A 19,626-nucleotide genomic window follows, 5' to 3' on the forward strand; every position below is an offset into this window, starting at 1 on the left:
TGAACTGTGTCACTCTCATTACTTATAAATAAATTGTTGTAAAAGTAAATAAATGAATTTAAATAAAAAACAACAACAGCTAATTTCCAGTTTAGCGTTACACAGCTGTTGTGTTTTTGATTCATTACCATCTATACAAAAGGGGAACTCTGTGGATCTATGAGCAGTGTGGTGATGCAGTGGGTAGCGTTGTCTCCTCACAGCTCCAGGGTCCCCGCTTCAGTCCTGAGCTCGGGCTTCTGTCTGTGTGGAGTTTCTGTGCTTGTTCTCCCCATGTCCATGTGGGTTTCCTCTGGGTTCTCTGGTTTCCTCCCACCTCCTAAAATACACCAGTAGGTGGACTGACCAAGATAAATTGCCCATAGTTATAATTGTGTGCATGCCTGCATGTGTGTGTGTGTGTGTGTGTGTGTGTGTGTGTGAGTGCATGCAGGTGTGTGCGTGCGTGTGTGTGTCCGTGTGTGTGTGTTTGCGTGTGTGCGTGTGCCTTTTGCCTTTTGAGGAGGTTAACAAACTGATCCACCTTACGTTGTTCAGAGAAAAACAGAGAATCACATGTAGACACAATCATAAAAATAAGCATACATACCAACAGTCAAAAAATAATTAAAAAGTCAAGTAAAAGTGAACCTAAAAAAAATAAGTAACGTTACATTGATGGACTCCATTGTGATGTGCGAAAACGATTTCTTCCTGTTTTCTTCCAAACAAAAAGCTGCATCATAATGATGTAAGCGTATTCAGGCCCAGAACGTTAAGCACAATGTGAGTGCAGGTCAACGGGGGGTGGGGTGGGGGGGCAGTCGTACTTGGGCACAGTACAAGACAACCGGGCCTAGTGTGAGTACGCCCTAAATTGAGGGAACAAGTTTATTCAATCAGTTGAGTACAGTCGACTTGTTGGGGTTTTCAGTGTGTTACCTGATATTAGTGTTTTTCAGTTCACTGTGATAGGAATGATAAGGTGTTCCTGTGGAGAGAGAGAGAGAGAGAGAGAGAGAGAGAGGGATAGAGAGAGAGAGGGATAGAGAGGGACCTCAGTGTTGAGAAAGGTATGTAACCAAGTATAAAAAAGATTGTAAGGGATGTATGACCGTGTGCGTGTTGAGTGTGGAGTATTACTCAGTATTCTCTGTGCATGGCACAATGTCGGTTAACTGATGCTGAGAGAAAGAGGAAGTAGCCATTCTCCCATCAGCCCCCATGCTGCCCTGGCCACAATCATGTGGTTACTCTGACATGCTGAGACCAGGGGCATAGCTAGGGCTAATTTAGCAAGCAAGAACACACACACACACACACACACACACACACACACAGAGGTGCTTTAAAGTTTGTGAACCCTTTAGAATTTTCTATATCTCTACATAAATATGACCTAAAACAACATCAGATTTTCACACTGTGAAACTGTGAAACTTTGTCTTTGGTAGAAGGACTTGTGTGTTTAGGGTCATTGTCTTGCTGCATGACCCACTTACTCTTGAGATTCAGGAGATTCAGTTGATTCAGTTCATGGAGATGTCCTGACATTTTCCTTTAAAATTCGATGGCATAATTCAGAATTCATTGTTCCAGCAATGATTGCAAATCGTCTTGGACCAGATGCAGCAAAAAAGCCCCAAACCACATACTACCACCACCATGTTTCACAGATGGGATAATGTTCTTAAACTGGAATGCAGTGTTTTCCTTTCTCCAAACATAACGCTTCTCATTTAAACCAAAAATTCTATTTTTCCAATAGCCTTCTGGCTTGTCCATGTGATCTTTAGCAAACTGCAAAGGTGCAGCAATCTCCTTTGTTCATGCCATGATACACTTCCACAAACATGTGTTGTGAAGATCAGACTGTGATAGATCCCTGTTCTTTAAATAAAACTGAATGCTCACTCACACCTGATTGTCATCCCATTGATTGAAAACACCTGACTCTAATTTCACCTTCAGATTACACTGCTAATCCTAGAGGTTCACATACTTTTCCCATTTTTAATATACTCACTAAGGTCACATGATCTAGTTTAGATGATGATGATTATTATTATTATTATTATTATTATTATTATTATTATTATTATTATTATTATTATTACTCTAAGTGGTTATAGTATTTTTTTCAGTTCATAAAAAGTGTCATGTGTCATTTGTATTGAATTGAAAAGGAAGTTTCGTCACGTTGTAATACCTCAGAACAAGTTTGGCTCCTGAAGTCTTCTGTTGTGTTGACTCGGTCCTTCAGGCTTCCTAGGGGTCATCTAACAAACTTCACTTGAGCAACTGAGAAAGTGGCACCTAAGACAGATAACGATGATACTATGAATATGATAAAACCACCACATGAAAAAATATATGAATAAATATTAATACTGCATATACAATGAAACTGAGTCATGGAAAGAGTGATGAAAGAGATTTTCAAAAATGAGAAATGACACAGCAGTTATTTCCTGAAAACCAAAGTATATAAAAGAGAGACACTCCGGTAGTGTGACAGTGTGTCTGAGTGTGTGTGTGTGTGTGTGTGTGTGTGTGTGTGTGTGTGTGTGTGTGTGTGTGTGTGTGTGTGTGTGTGTGAGAGCGTGTGTGTGTGTGTGAGTGTGTGAGTGTGTGAATGTGTGTGAGTGTGTGTTTCACTGGTGTGTGTGTAGAAGAATCAGTATTTCTATTACAGAAAGGAGAGAGAATATTAGTAAAATGATCAAATATTTATCATTTAGAGTTTTAATTAAGAACAACTTTACTTACTTGTTATAATATTAATAGGACCAACAGATCTACAGTGAGATTATTTTACATCCCTATAATACTTACAGTGTATGTTTTTACACATTTACTGAATCACATCTCTCACAATCTCTGTCTTAGTGAATGTATCTATAATAACTCATATAAAGTGTAATAGAACAGTTATTTTCCTGTAACCTGTACGTCACGTCTTCATTCTGGTCTTAGCTGTAAATAGATGCGTGTGAATTTCACACCTTTTTCTGCTGTCCCTCTGTCAGTGACCATCTTCACTTCCTGCATTACGCCTTATTTACTGTTATTTTTAAACACTAGTTAAATGCATTTGTCAGTACTGTGTTCACATTTTCAACAGAAAAAAAGTTTTAAAGAAGTGAATATAGTATTGAGAAATGTGTATAAATAATTGCGTCGGCTCTTTTTAAGTATTAAACCTTGGTTAAACAGGACTTGTTTAACAATACCTGAATAAATTGTTAACTTGTTGAAGGTATAAACAAGAAAGCAGTTGTCACAGCGTTTGAAACCTTTTTTGTGATCTCCATCATGCCTTAGCCGGCCAAGCTAACGGCAACGAATTTACCTCAGTCTGTTAACCCCGCCCACTTTACACTACTAATTCAGTTCACTTTCCTGATCTGCGTTTTGCCGTGTAGTAGGTTCAAGATTTTGGAATGAAATGTACTGAAGTATTTTTCTTAAAATTTAATTTTGAAATGTTGTACTTCACATTGTATTCAGTAGATTGTGAGTTTTTGTATGTTTGTTTCTGTAGGCTGTTCTCTCTCTGCTGATAATCCGACAGAAATCACAGGACACACAGGTGGATCAGTGCTGTTCCCCTGCTCCTGCTCTGACCTGAACACCAAACCTCAGAGATTCACCTGGGAGACCTTCAGAACAGGACCTGCGACAGAAGTGTTAAATGATGAACACTACCGTGGCAGACTTCAGCTGTGTAATCACATTTCTCCTGCTAATCTGTCTCTGCTCATATCTGACCTGAGAGCAGAGGATCATGGAGTCTACAGGTGCAGCACTGAGAAGGAACATAGAGACATCAGGCTTAAGGTTAAAGGTAAAATATTTAAATACACAATAAAAGTTGATATTCAGTGAAAACAGACTTGATCAGTGTTCAAATGAATTATAGTTAAATATGTAACAAAAAAGTTTACTCCATTTACCAGGGTGTAGGATTTTACTCTAGAAGTCATTTTGTCAAAATCAAGTTATAAATAGCAATAAATACAGATTATGGGTATCAGACTGACCTGAATTTTGGAATGCTATCAGATTGGATTTGAGTCTAATCTATGATTTATTTTGGTAACACTGTAGTGTTCATAAATATAGACTGATTATATCATTATTGATTAATGATTACATCATTTATTAACACTTGGAAGGGTTTCATTAGCATTATATCCACTAATGTGGTTGGCAAAGTTATTCTGTATCCAGCTCTGCTGTTCTCTCTGCCAGGGAAGTAGTCCTGTATCTGTGACTTCAAAGCTTGCAGGTGCGTTGCCATAGCAACTGCTATCAGCATTGTCCAAAACAGTCTTTAAATCCGTGGTCATTCTCTTAGCAGCTAATGCCTCTCTGTGAATGCAGCAATGTATGTGAGTGAGCAGTGGGGCCGAGTCTCTGACCTGCTTCACCAGTCCACTGTGTTGCTCCATCATAGAGCGAGAACCGTCAGTGCTGAGTCCAACACACTTTGTCCTGCTGATTGTTGTATCCAGTCTTTTGGGTGGCGCCCTGTTCCTTTCACGGTAGGGCCTCGGTGTCTGGGGAGTAACATGAGGGTTCTTTTCAAGGGAGACTGTTTCTGTTGCAGGTGTCATACATTTGTTAGTGTCACGATTAGAATCAAGTGATAAGTCTGATGGACACACTCTGTCTGTTTCATTGAATGCAGACTGTTCAGGGTTGTTCTTTGGCTGAGCATCCAGTATTTGATCGTCTCCACGTATGCTCTCCAATTTCCACTTCGTACACCAGTGGTCCAGCTCTTGTGTCTATCCGCCCAGGTGTCCACTTGTTCTCTCTATAATCACACGCTAAAACTTGCTGTCCAACATCAAAACTCCTTGCTGCTTTACTTGTCAACTTGCTGAACTGTTTATTCTGCACTTCTCACCATAAGTTAGGATTTAGAAGGTCAAAGCGAGATCTCAGTTGTCTGTTCTTGAACAGCAGCGCCGTCGTCTGGTTTATTGTTGCATGCACATTAAACTACGTGAAGTTTTCAAAACTCTTTTTCTGTGTGTGTGTGTGTGTGTGTGTGCGCGTGTATATTTTACATACGCACGGATTTTCTTATCTATCTCTGCAGGCTCACTTCTCTCGGGTCCTCTCCACACCAAGTTTTTTCAACTATTGTAAAAGAGGGTTTTCTTTTTAATCTCTATATTTTCTGTTTTAGTCTAATATAATTTTTCGTGAGATCCTCTATCCGTCTATCTATTCCCTGCCACCACACGTAGCTACAAGCGAGGCTTTTCATCTTGACTGTACCCAGGTGACCCTCATGTAGGTTCTCTAACGTTCTAGTACGAAGCTTAGCGGGAACTGTAACACGAGAGCCACACGTCAGAGTTCCTTGGCGTACAGACAGTTGCTCACATCTCACTGATAACTCTGGGATCATAAGATTTCCATGAGCTGGCCAACCATGTGGCTGACATCACCAGAATTTCCTTCCTGGGGTTGAAGATGGACACAAGGGGCTGGTGGTCTGTCACTAAGATGAACTTTTGGCCATAAAGGTTGTGATGGAACTTCTTTATGCCCCATACTAGACTAAGGGCCTCTCGATCGACCTGTGCATAATTGCGTTCTGCACTCGTCAGAGATCTTGAAGCGAACGCAATCAGACGCTCAGATCATAGTGTGTGACAAAACGGCACCAATGCCATATGGAGACGCCTCACATGCCAGTCTGTCTGTAACAGTGCATTAAGTGGGTGCAGTACTGTAGCAAGATTTGGGAGAAATTTGTGATAATAGTTTACAAGGCCCAAATATGATCTAAGTTGTGACACGTTTTCCGGTCTAGGTGCCTGCAGCACAGCTTCAGCTTTCTCCTGTGATTTGTGTAAGCCATGTTTGTCAATGACATGTCCACAATATGAGATTTCACTCTTGAAAAACTCACACTTCTCTGTCTTTGCCCGTAGACCATACACGTTTAGCCTGGTAAGTACTTTACTGACGTTTTGGAGATGTTCTTCATCATTCTTGCCTGTCACAATTATGTCGTCAAGATCACACTGTGTTCCCGGTATATCTTGAAGAACCTGATCCATTGCTCTTTGCAAAATGTCTGGAGCCGATGCCACACCAAACACAAGACGATTGTACTGGTACAGTCCCTTCTGACTGTTGATGGTTAGAAACTTCCTGCTTGACTCCTCAACGTCCATTTGGAGATATGCCTGTGATAAGTCAACCTTTGAAAACTTCTCCCCTCCTGCCAGAGATGAGAAAATATCTTCAGTTCGTGGTAGGGGGTACTGCACAGTGTACAGTACAGGGTTAATACTCACTTTGAAGTCCCCGCATATGCGAACACCTCCACCTTTCTTGATTATCGGCACGATGGGTGTAGCCCAATCACTCCAGTCAACCTTGGAGAGAATGGCAGATGCCTCCAAGCTTTGAAGTTCAGCATCTACTTTAGGACGTAGTGCATAGGGCACTGGACGTGCTTTATGAAATCTCGCCGTCGCTGTTTCATTTGATTAAATTTTCGCCTTCATGCCTTTAAGTTTACCAATGCTCTTTCCAAACACTTTTGCATTAGCATTCAGGAGCTGTGACAATCTTTGGTCAGAGCTACAGTTTGTGCTGTTAAGGCCTGTTGATGATGTGTTCAGGGCTTTGATGGTATGCCAGTCAAGCTGGAGTTTTCTCAACCACTCCCGTCCAAAAAGAGTGGGCCCTCCACTTTTCAACACATAAATCTGAATCTACCTTCAGTTTGCCTTTAGGAGACACCTTTTCGCCTGTGTACGTCTTTAACATGACTGAGGTCTTTTCTAACGGTAGCTTTAAAAACAATCTGTTGTAGACAGCTTCAGAAATCACAGACAAAGCTGAGCCTGTATCCAGCTCCATTTTCAGTTTTACACCAGACACATTTGTTGTTATCCATATTATTTTCCTGTCTATTTCAGTCATGCTATGCAGTTCTAGGCATGACAGATCATCTTCGTCAGAGCCTGTGTTCCCTGATTTGTTTTCACATTCAGACACTTTGTGCACTTGTTTAGTTTTGTATTTGAAACCTTTGTATTTGAAAGGTTTTCCTTGTTGGCTGTGCTTTTTGTCTGTTTCGCACACTCTTTCTACGTGGCCTTGTCTGTGACGCCTTCTACAGACTTTTTCCTTGAACCAACAATCATTTGCATCATGAGAGGATTTACCACATCTATAACATTTCTGCCTTTTTGCACCATTTAGGGACATTTTGTGCATTTCATTTTCTACAGTCTTCTTTTGTAGCCCAGATGCATCCGTGGCTGCTGTTTCCATTGAAATAGCAATGGCCTGATATTCTCAGAAATATTTTAATTTCTTTGATTTAATTTGATTGATTTAGCCTAAGCCCCAGTATCAGAGTCCTGATATTGGATTCATATAGAGAATTTAAACAGGTGATTGTCTCATCCTTTAAAAATCTCTTCTGGTCTGCAGCAGAAAATGTTGTGATTTACAAGCAGGGAATATTAATAATGCAGTACTTCTATTATTAACTGTAAATGTTATGTTTACAGGCTGTGAGCTGGTGAAGAAGACAGGGGTAGAGGCTATGACTGTGTTCACAGGAGAGTCTGTAGTTCTGCCCTGCGTCTGCACTGACCTACAGGACAAACCAAAGTCTGTAAAATGGGAGTTTTCTTTACCAGCAACTGGAATCAGTCACTTTCAGGAAATTTACCCTGAACAGACTGGACGTCACAGAAACAGAGTCAAACTGGTCAGTAACAACGCTCCAGGAAACCGCTCTCTATTCATATCAGACCTGACTGAAGAGGACCAGGGACTCTACAGATGTTCTGTACAGGACGATAGCAGAGATGTCAGATTATCTGTTAAAGGTACATGTTTTCATTAATGACTGTGAGCATGCTTTACTCCAGTGTCATGTGCCATATTACTAACAGTGATAAAAACAGTCATTAGTTTTAATCATTTTTGTCTTTTCAGTAGGAAGAAGAGAAACTTCAACACACTCGAGGAAAACAGACACAACACCTCCATCAGAACCGCCTCAGAGGAAAACAACAAACTCTCCACCTGCATCATCCTCAACAACACTGGAACAAGATAAACAGCAAACAACCAGCAGCCTCCCTCCAGGTGCCAAAACTTTTTATCAGCAATTAAAAAACACATCTGTATTATTACATTTATTTATTAGTGCATACTGTTTTACATTCTCTTTGTTGGATACACAGAGGCAGGCACACACACACACGCCATGTGAATTGTATCACGTGTTACCTGAATTTAACCCACTATTTTTTTCTTCCCAGTTTAGACGATGAAAACAGATTTTAAGTTTAACTGAAATCCTAAAGTCATTAATCCAAACAGTTATTTTTAATAAGTTTTGTCTTTTCAGTAGGAAGAAGAGAAACTTCAACACACTCGAGGAAAACAGACACAACACCTTCATCAGAACCACCTCAGAGTAAAACAAACAAACAAACAAACACACACACACACAGCATAGTTTTTTTAAAAGTTACCTGATTGAATTTCACGTCTTGATTAAATCCTTGGTTATTTAAGTCGCTGTTATATCAGACTCACACATTTACATGAACATGGGTTTACATGAACTTAACCACATCATTCAATTCATGTTGAAAGAACTAAATGTTTTGTTTTACTCAGTATTATTGTGTGTGAGTTCAAACAGCACAGCATGTCTCCTCACCTTACTAGAGAAACCACTTACAAACCACTAGAGGTGTGATTTCTGAGGTCTTTTCTCTTTAGGAAGAAGATGTGGAGAGGACGTGATGACTGAAGGACATCAGGACTGTGAGGGAAAGCCGGAGGATCGGGTTAGTACACGTAAAATAACAGTTATTACAGATTACACACATGTAACACACATGCTCTCATTGAACAGTGAGTTATAGGAAAATATCTTCTGCTGCTTCTATCAGAACAACACATGGTGTAAAGAAAGAAGTCAGATTTGGAGATTTTTGTCGTCTTTACAGGATCTTACTTGCTTCTTAGAGTCAACACCAACAGCCACAGTATTGTCACTGTTTGTGTGTTATATATGTAATTTTCATGTTCTGCCTTTCCACAGACTGTCACTTTCTGCACTAAATAACACATGAACACAGCCGGAGCAGCACGAGTTCAGATCAACGCTGGAGAGAAAACTGAATATAGCAGCATTATAACAATCTAATCCAAAATAAATATAGACACGTTCTCAGATATTATAGAATAATGCTGAAAACATATATTAAATACACACCATGACCTAGCGCAAGACTCACTCCGTTGGATTTATTTAATGTATGTGAAATTTTGCTATTTAAAAAATCCGATTCAGACATATAAATGTGTTTGTGGTGGTCCCAGATAATTGTATTCTCTTCACCTTCATTTATATTAGCTAAGGGTATTGTTCTGCATTCACTTTGTCTATTAATCATTAAAAACTGCTGATGGATAATCTTGCAAATTATATTTTGAATGTACGTGTTATTTTATATCTTATGTGTACCATTCTTACGTGTATGAGATTAAGAAATAAATGCTCTAGGAGGCTTTTGCATAAATAGACTGCTATAGAAGTTCTTGTTGGTGACTTTTGTAAAACTTTGAGTAAGAATAAAAAAGGAGGATTGTTGAATCTGCCTGAACTGAATGTGTATTTCTATTCTTTCCCCCAACACTCCTTACAATTTGTTCACTTTTTTCACAATTAGTTACATGCTTTTATTAATAATGCATTTACTGAAAAGTGATGTGCTTCATTTACATGATTCAAATGTGTACAGCATGTTCACAGAATAAAATAATTACATCAACACAATTATTTGCAAAAGAATGTAAACTGAAAGAGTGAAATTGTGTTGGTGTAATATATATTTTGTTCATGCAGGAATGAAGAAATTATTTGAAAAGTGGATCACTTTTTTCAGTGCTTGATTGAAGTACTTGCATATGTGAGTCTATATGTGTAGTGAAAATACATACTTATACCACAGCGCTGTAGAATCCTCGATTCTGATTGGCTGACAGACGTTCTGAGGCGTGCAATTATTTTTCAGTGAATGCACAGCTAAAGTAGTTCCAGTCAGATCTTGACCGCATTACAGTTCCATATCACTTCGCCAAGTTCACTGAAGTAACGGAAAAGTTAGCCTACTGTCCACCACAGCACACACATTTAACAACAAACAACATGACAGAAAATATCAATTTTCCACAAATAAGTAATAATTGATGACGAACCATTGAATTATTGTAAAAATAATGTGCACCGGAGGTGGTAATGCGGCCACGAGGCGAAGAGGAGGATTGAGCCATTGACATGCAGTTATTGGAGAGAGAGAGAGAGAGAGAGAGAGAGAGAGAGAATGTGTGATTACAGTGAGACAGAAAAGCCGGTGACCAAGTATCAAAATTTATTTATTCGTTATATTTTCTGCATTAATAATAAAAAAAGAACAAACCCTGTGGACAAGTAGGCTTATCGATATTTATTTATTTGTACTATTTTTATATAATCATGTCTCTCTCACTCGCTCTCTCTCTCTCTAACTCTCTCGCTCTCTCTCCCTTTCCAATAATTTCATATCAGTGCATCAATCCTCTGTTACTAGCTCTAAAATAATGTTTTGGAATTAGCAATGTAGGCTTGAGATGGGATGCGTAATAAATTAGTTCCACACACACAAGAGCGTTTTAAGGACAAAAACCTGACAAATTTCAATATTACTCCTTACATATTTATCTGAGGTAAATGTCACATTCTTATAATCACAGACAGTTTCATGTAATGATGATGGAGTATACTGGAGCATTTCTGTTTCATTCCTGTAACACAGTGGTTCTCAACCCGGGGCGTGGAGAGATCGGAAGGAGGCGCAAATTGTTTTCAAGAAAATAAACACAGTCAGGACATCATTTGGGTTCTCTGTGTATTTTATTGCTTTTCAAATAAAATGTACATAAATGGAAAACCCCACTTTCCCTCTCCCTCTGCATTTTCTTTTTGCTTAGCCTGCCTTTTATCTTTTAGCTGTCGGTGCAGAGCAGTGTTGATAACTTGGCGACTTTTCAGACCCCATTTGTGACTTTTTTGCAAATAAATAAATAAATACATACATAAGCACCTAACCACAAATCTAACAACTTTTTGGACAAACCTTAGCGACTTTCCAAATGTGTCCAGTTCTGTCCTGCAAGCACGAGGTGTTTCTTTCCCGCTGCACTCTCACCTCTCTCTGCGTCTGCTCTGTTCAGTGAGAGTCTGAGAGCCGGAGATTTAACAATGTCATGGATAACGAGACGCGCCCTTCATCCCGATTTACATCATTCTTACGTGAATGTTTTTAGAATGCAAGATGAATGTAATGCAACATGTTTCCCATGTAACATAGTAAAAGTTATGAAAAGTCATTTAAAAAGTACAAAAACACAAAAGCAAAAGAATCTATCTATTACGGAGCCGCTAAAGGGGCATGGTGGTGGTGGTGGTGGTGGAAAAAATGGGATGGGAGGGGAAAAAATTCTAAGCTTTTGCGTTCCCCCGAGAAACGTTTGCGTTGTCTCGCAAAGATAGCTTACCTGTTGTGTTCTCTCGAGAAACCTGTGTTCACGTCTCGTGACGTGCGGTGAGGTTGGTGGCTGGGGAGGCACTGACTCTTTCAAAGTCAGATTTACAAATATATGAATTCAACAGAGTAGCATAAATTCACCATTCACTTTTAGCCACATAACGCAAAATGACAGAGCTGGGGTGTAGCTGTCGCTGAAAGCATGTATGTGTCATTTCTTTCTTTAAGCCTTTAAAGTATTTATTTGTTATGTTATTATTACAATAATGCACTGTAAATATTAATAGTAATTTGCCTATGTGAGTTTTGTTTTATAAGGGTTGCAGAAATAGTGACACCTACAGGTTAAACTAGTGAGCTGCATTTAATTTAAGTTACTGTGGTCATGTGATTAGCCTAACTAATAGCAGTGCAAAATGTGCATGCAGTTTGTTGGTGCTACACTGTACACGGAGTTAGATGCTAAAGAAGAGAATAATTAAACAGTAAAGCGTTACAGCAACTCCTAGATTTCTGGTCGGAAGGCGCACACGGTATGTTAGTTTGTGATGTTGTGCATTTCATGTTTGTATTGCAATGTAATAGCGCAATGTTTCCTAGGGCCATTAATGCTAGTTTAATATGTGAGCAAGATGAATGAATACTCATGGACTCTTAAGAACATGCTTATGTACAATATGTTCATGTGAGAATGTGTTATGCTCTTTATTTCAGTTTTTCACGGTGTTTGATGGTGTTTGACGGTGATTGAATGCGCTTAAGTTGTGAAGGAATGCAATTAAAGAAACGACAAACATCAGTTGAAGCGTACGTTTTAATCTGACCAGAAGAATAAGTTTGGGAGCAGCTACATGGGGTTTGTTTGTCACATCCGTTGTCTCGTCTACTTCTACAGCAACAAATAGGGCTGCATTAATCTCCTTTTTTATATCATTTCTAATCACATCACTTATTGCTTCAGTTAAATCATTCTGAATACATGCAAGACGAATGTAATACAACATGTTTTTACATGTAAAACAGTACAAGTTATTACAGCCTAGTTCTCTTGTTCAGCGTAGTTATAGTGTTCAGAAACATTTTTGATCTTTCATGTTCCAAACCTGTCTGTTATATAGTTTTATAAAAGTCATAAAAGTTATTTTAAAAAACATTATAGTTATGAAAATGTATTTTAAAAAGTACAAAAACACAAAAGCAAAAAAATAAATCCATCTATCAAAACAGATTATAGATTAAGTTATATTTAGACTGATTTTATATAGAACAGATAATCATTATACCTGGTTTCCTCCATTGGTGGTGGTGGTGTTGGGGGGGGGGGGGGGGGGGGGGGCAGTTGCCACAAGCTACATGATAGGGGGGCTTTCGTTACAAAAGGTTGAGAACCTCTGATTTAGATCAATGTTTGTGAGGAGACGAAAGGGGAGGGAGGGAGGGAGGGAGGGAGGAGCCGAAAGGGGAGGGAGGGAGTAAGGGAGGAGAATGAAGGGGAGGGAGGGAAGAGAGGAAAGGGGAGGGAGGGAGGGAGGGAAGAGAGGAAAGGGGAGGGAGGGAGGGAGGGAGGAGAGGGAAGGGGAGGGAGGGAGTGAGGGAAGAGGTGGGAGGGAGTGAGGGAGGAGAAGAAAGGGGAGGGAGGTAGTGAGGGAGGAGAGGGAAGAGGTGGGAGGGAGGGAGTAAGGGAAGAGAGGGAAACGGAGGGAGGGAGTGAGGGAGGAGACGAAAGGGGAGGGAGGGAGGGAGGGAGGGAGGGAGGGAGGAGACGAAAGGGGAGGGAGGAGACGAAAGGGAATTGCAGGGAGGGAGTGAGGGAGAGGTGGAGGGGGAGCACAACAATACAATTCTGTTTATGGCACCCATTTGGCCAGTAGCGGACCTGATTCTGCCTTAACATTACACTTGTCACAAACGGATGGAAAAATTCTGGAAACAGACGTCTCAAACAGGTTTGATGAAGTTTTACATCCTGTATCAGGTAAAAGAAACTTAATTTTGCATTTAAAAAAAATCATTTTAAAGTCTTAAATAATGTGCATCTGTGACGCCTACAAATGTATTGTCACAATTGTTGAGTTGTTTTGTGTATTGGCCTGTATAAAAGGAACAATTTGAATGTATTTTTGCAATGGATTTGAGTAGTATTTTTGAGGGTGCAATTGCTTGATTATGCCACAAGGGGGAGTGTTCATTTATGTGAGCGCTAGTATGGCTGCGCGATGCTTCCGCTCCTCAGACAGAGAACAGCTTGCTGAGCAATCACAAGTAACATCTCCTGTGTCTGATTTTCCTCTACAAAACAGGACACAATATCTGTTCACATGTTACTCATGCTTGAGGCCTGTAACAGAAATTTGGAGGCACCGCTGGGATCGGCATCTGACGAGAGTTGGTGCTGATCTTTTAACCAACAAACCAGGCAGACGTCGCAGGACCAGTACAGTGGAGTGGCAGGCGTGCAACTGGGCGGCCACGAGGCGAAGAGGAGGATTGAGCCATTGACATGCAGTTATTGTGTGTGTGTGTGTGTGTGTGTGTGTGTGTGTGTGAGAGAGAGAGAGAGAATCTTTATTTATTTATTTATTTATTTATTTATTTATTTATTTATTTTATTTTCTGCAGTAATAAAAAAAAGAACAAACCCTGTGAACAAGTAGGCTTATCGATATTTATTTATTTATTTGTTTGTTCTATTTTTATATAATCATCTCTCTCTCTCTCTCTCTCTCTCTCTCTCTCTCTCTGTCTCTCGCTCTCCAATAACTTCAAGTAAAAGGCTCAATCCAGCGGGGGGGGGGGGGGGGTGAATGGGGTCACAAATTGTTTTCAAGAATAAAAACCGGACAGGGCATCATTTGGGTTCTCTGTGTATTTTATTGCTTTTCTAATAGAATGTGCAGAAATGAAAAACCCCGCTTTCCCTCTCCCTCTGTATTTTCTTTTTTCTGGGGAGAGGCGGAGCTTAGCCTGCCTTTTATCTTTTAGCTGTCAGTGCAGACCAGTGTTGCTAACTTAGCGACTTTTCAGACCCTTTTAGTGACTTTATTGCAAAAAAAAAAAAAAAAAGCGCCTAACGACAAATCTAGCGACTTTTTGGTGGAGCCGTGTGGCTCACATAACGACAAAAACACTTTTTATTTTGAATGAAATGTTTTGGGTAAGTTTCTGCATTCTGCAGACATGCAATAGAGTTCTGATGTTCCAGCAAACAGTTGTGACTATTGAACGTACAGTTTAGAGGATGTTAAGACTGTTTTGTGCCAACGCGATTGAGAACAAGTGTAATTATCATTTTATACACAGTATATTTTAAAAAGCTGATTACTTTGTAATTTGACTGAATTATACATAAATGTGCCACTGTGCAGTGACAAAAGAAAATCTTGTTCAGATTAGACAACAATATGAGGGTGGGAAAACTATTTTTGACTGAACTAATTGTTTGAAATTGTTTTTATTTGAACACACATTGTAAAGAAATCTTGGAATAATAGTTCTAAATGTTTTTGTTTTACCTTTTTATAGATGGGTAGCAAAATGCCTCCAGCACCAGAAGATTTGCCATTACATTCAAGAAACCACCTTCCTCCTACAATTTCATCTGGAACCTCAGCAAATCCAAAAGATGTTCATGCTTTAATACACAGGGTAAAGGGTGTAGAAGATCTTTTGGCTGTGTTCATGGATAGCAGCATAATTCAATCTACTCTGAAGATGGAATTTGTAAATGAGAATGCTGTAGATGATGCAGGAGTGTACAGAGAAGTTTACACTGCATTCTGGGATCAGTTCCTTGAACAATGTGAAGGGGAAGATGAGCGTGTTCCTAGACTGAGACCAGACTTCTGTGGAGCTGAATGGGAGGCAGTAGGAAGGATCTGGGTAAAAGGATTACTTGACCTTGGTGTTCTGCCACTGAGGCTTTCCAGTGCTTTCATTTTAGCATGCATGCATGGAATTGACTCAGTCAGTGATGATGTCCTGATGTCATCTTTCCACAACTACCTCTCTCTGACTGAACGATCTGCCATTGCAAAGGCTCATCATCGCCCACTGGAGAAATGTGATGAAGAGGATTTGCTTTACCTCTTGAGAAGAAAGGGCTCTCATTGCATCCCTCCAAAAAACACCATGGAAGTTGCCATCCAAACGATGGCTCATAAAGCAATTCTTCAAGATCCCAAATATATAATAGAATATATATTCCTTGCACAGAAACCATCCTTTGGTTGGCCGTACTTGCACCATCCAAATAGCTGTCAAGAGTTTCATCTGCATGATTGATGTAAAGGAAACGCTGATGTAAAGGTGATGGCGCTGGTTGTTAACATTGTTTCAGGCAGGCTGAACGTGGAGGATAATGATGATCTGGTGCTGCAGTGCTGTCTCCAGTACAAGACGTTGTATCCAGAGGGCACTATCATGCTGTGCACGTAAGCCGTACATTCAAGACTCAGAATTGTTCAGGCATCTTTAGGAGGACATCTTTGGGGGTCACATCTGGAATTGTTTGCTAATCACGCGTTGAACAAAAGACCTTGTTTTTATCTTCTGATTTGCTCACAGTGGCCTGCTGGACACCTTTGGATATTTGAATAGTGCTTTTAACAATAAACAATGTCACAATACACAATAATCTGTTATGAGCATTTACATTTTTAATGAGCGAGAGAGAGGGAGAGTTATTAACTGTTTAATGTTTAATTGTTAATGGAATACGTAAAAATAAATAAGTAAATAAATAAAATGGACTTGATTGAGGTATTAACACAACATATCTGGTGTAACTTTAGTAATAATAAGGGATCTCACAAATGTTTTATTTAGCTCTGTTTATGTTTAAATAGCAGCCCTGATATCGCATAGTGCTGTTATAATTCATTATATTCTAAAAAGTCAAACAGTCCTGAAGCATATTATGAAGAAGAGTCCTGGGATAGTCTGATCTAAGTATGAGTCCAGCTGCAGTTCTTAGGTACAAATGTACAAAGGTGAGATTATCCACTGAGATTACCCTGAGGTTTAACTCTGAACTGTTTTTGGTTCTTTTTTGTTTTTGACTTTTTCTTTCATCGTTTCCATTATTTTATAGCAACGATAAGAACCTGTGCAGTAAAGCTCTGCTGAGCGGAGTCAAGGCCCTGATTAATGGGCGTTCCCTAAAGTGGTTCTCATCCTATTTATATAGGAGAACCTTTGCTGTGGAATTAGTGAGCTCTATTTCCTGCTCTCAGCCTATCTCATCTGGGGTTCCTCGAGGTTCTTGTCTTGGCCCTGTGCTGTTTTCTCTATATATGCTCCCTTTGGGATTAAACTCTCAAACACAGTGTAGCATATCATTGTTATGTAGACCATACCCAGTTGTACCTGCCTCTGAAATGTAATGATAACTCCAAACTGTCATGTATCCGGAAACTCTGGACTCGAGTTCCCATCAGACACTGCACTGCACTAAATGTCACATGACCACCTGCACCTGATTCACGTGTCTGTTAATGAGCATTCTTGTGTGTATATATACACTGTGTGCACCGTTTCTCTGTCTTTCGTTGTCTTAGACTTCTGTGTTCCATGTCACTGCATTTTGTTTCATGCCATAGTGTTTTGTCTAGTTGTCTTAGTGTCTTTGTTTTGTTGTGTATTTGTTTAATAAATGTTCTTATCTGCGATTGCTTCCGAACCCATCCTTGATTCGTGACACAAACTTGCATCTCTGCTTGATTATTTGGATGAAATAATGGTGTGGATGGCATCCCGTTTTTTGCATCTTAATGAGTCAAAATCTGAAATGATGTTTTTTGGTCCATCAAAGTTAGCCAAACAGCTTTCTCTACATCTGGGCCCTTTAGCCACCAATGTTAGGAATGTTAGGTGAGGAACCCTAGTGTGATTTTTTGATTCTGAGGTGAAATGTGAAAAACATAAATTTTCCAAGAATCCACTCATAGTATGAATTCCTTCTTTGGTTCCTCTGATTTTCTGTGCACACCTGTCTTGTCTTTCCCCTGATTGGTTCTCATATGTAAGTTCTGTGTTTTCCCTCCTTAGTAGAATTTGTTTCTGAGTAGTTATTATCTGATGTATTCTGCATGCTAGATTCTTGTTTTGTACCCTTTCTAATTTTCTGGTGTTTGTTTTTGTTTTTAATCTTGTGAACAAACCTAATGAGCCCAATGAACCTAATTATCTGTAGATCAGCTGTAGTAGCAGCTTTATATCACAAGATGTCGCTATTTAGCCGCTTAGCCATAGCTCTCTTCCGTCTACTGGTGTGTGTTGACTCGGTCCATCAGGTTTCCTAGGGGTCATCCAACAATCTTCACTTGATATCATAAAGTATAGAAACATTAATGCGAGGAGAAACTTTACACATTCAAAACACTTAGATTAATTTATAATGCATTCATTTGTTTATTTAGGTAAAATTTAATCTAAAGAAAAGGCTACAAGCAAGCATTAAGAAAATGATGCCTAAGAAAGATAACAATGCTGATACTATGAAGTAAGATAAAACCACCACATGAGATAAAATATCTAAATTTTATTTTATTTTTTTAGAATAAATATTAATGCTGCATATAAAAAGTAAATTGAGTCATGGAAAGAGTGATGAAATCACTCTTCAAAAATAAAAAATGAGACAGTGGCTGTTGTGGTTTCCTGATAATCACACTATAACAGAGAGACCCTCAGGAAGTGTGACAGTGAGTGTGTGTTGTCACTTTGAGGGACTGGTGTGTGTGCAGAAGAATCGGTAATGATGAAGTGCTTGTATCTTTTGTCTGTTGTGTTTCACGTCGCTGCAGGTGAGTGAAGTTATTTTCTATTTTCTATTACAGAAAGGAGAGAGAATATTAGCCAGTTCTTAGTTCAGCTGCTTTGTGTTTAGTTCATGTGGTTTCTGTCCAGACTGGGTTTACAGTAGGCCGTAGTTCAGCCCTGTTCCTGAACAACCAAATTGTCCAAAGACAGCAGTAATCTTTATACACAAGGTAAACATACACGTCATGCCTTGTGTTATAATCTCCTTATTTAGACCTGTTCAGCTTTGATCATGTGGATTTTTTCTTCCTGATTAACTTCAGTCTAAAATGTACTGATGAAGAGAGGTGGGTGAATGAATAAGGAGGAATTTACAGTGAGATTATTTTACATCCCTATAATACTTACAGTGTATGTTTTTACACATTTACTGAATTACATCTCTCACAATCTCTGTCTTAGTGAATGTATCTATAATAACTCATATAAAGTGTAATAGAAAAGTTATTTTCCTGTAACTTGTAACTGTCACTTCTTCATTCTGGTCTTAGCTGTAAATAGATGCGTGTGAATTTCACACCTTTTTCTGCTGTCCCTCTGTCAGTGACCATCTTCACTTCCTGCATCATGCCGTATGTATGTATGTATGTATATATAATGAGCAAGAGAGAGAGATGTTTTTTTTTTAAATTAGTTGCATGCCTTTATCAATACTGTCTTCACATTTTCAAAACTTACAACAGCGGTCTATGTGGACTGAACTGTGTCACTCTCATTACTTATAAATAAATTGTTGTAAAACTAAATAAACTAATTTAAATAAAAAACAATAACAGCTAATTTCCAGTTTAGCATTACACAGCTGTTGTGTTTTTGATTCATTACCATCTATACAAAAGGGGAACTCTGTGGATCTATGAGCAGTGTGGTGATGCAGTGGGTAGCGTTGTCTCCTCACAGCTCCAGGGTCCCCGCTTCAGTCCTGAGCTCGGGCTTCTGTCTGTGTGGAGTTTCTGTGCTTGTTCTCCCCATGTCCATGTGGGTTTCCTCTGGGTTCTCTGATTTCCTCCCACCTCCTAAAATACATGAGTAGGTGGACTGACCAAGATAAATTGCCGCTAGTTATAATTGTGTGCATGCATGCATGTGTACGTGTGTGTGAGTGCAGGCAGGTGTGTGTCCGTGCATGTGTGTGTGTGTGTGTGTGCGTGTGTCGTGCTTGGGCACAGTACAAGACAACCGGGCCTAGTGTGAGTAAAATGAGGGAACAAGTTTATTCAATCACTTGAGT

The 19,626-nt window shown here is 39.4% G+C and overlaps 2 protein-coding genes across 3 annotated transcripts in view; both read left to right on the forward strand.

Moving 5' to 3' along the window:
* LOC108261631 (transcriptional protein SWT1) overlaps positions 1-19,626 on the forward strand; it is a 132,682-nt gene that overhangs the window by 44,500 nt on the left and 68,556 nt on the right. The window contains exon 1 of one of the 2 annotated variants that reach the window (XM_053686696.1): positions 15,888-16,006. The exons of the other annotated variant lie outside the window; for it this stretch is intronic. Within the exon in view, the coding sequence (XP_053542671.1) occupies positions 15,934-16,006 (73 nt within the window). The 5' untranslated portion in view covers positions 15,888-15,933. Of the gene's footprint in view, positions 1-15,887; positions 16,007-19,626 lie in introns of those variants that run through there. 2 annotated transcript variants of the gene reach the window in all.
* Positions 3,519-9,643, forward strand: LOC128635191 (uncharacterized). The gene is made up of 6 exons (XM_053686827.1): positions 3,519-3,826; positions 7,533-7,856; positions 7,966-8,118; positions 8,384-8,452; positions 8,764-8,831; positions 9,089-9,643. Exons 2-6 carry the CDS (start codon positions 7,568-7,570, stop codon positions 9,110-9,112), a joined length of 603 nt encoding a protein of 200 aa, XP_053542802.1. The 5' UTR covers positions 3,519-3,826; positions 7,533-7,567; the 3' UTR covers positions 9,113-9,643.

The sequence above is a fragment of the Ictalurus punctatus genome, chromosome 2 (assembly GCF_001660625.3).
Source record: "Ictalurus punctatus breed USDA103 chromosome 2, Coco_2.0, whole genome shotgun sequence".
Taxonomy (NCBI): Eukaryota; Metazoa; Chordata; class Actinopteri; order Siluriformes; family Ictaluridae; genus Ictalurus; species Ictalurus punctatus.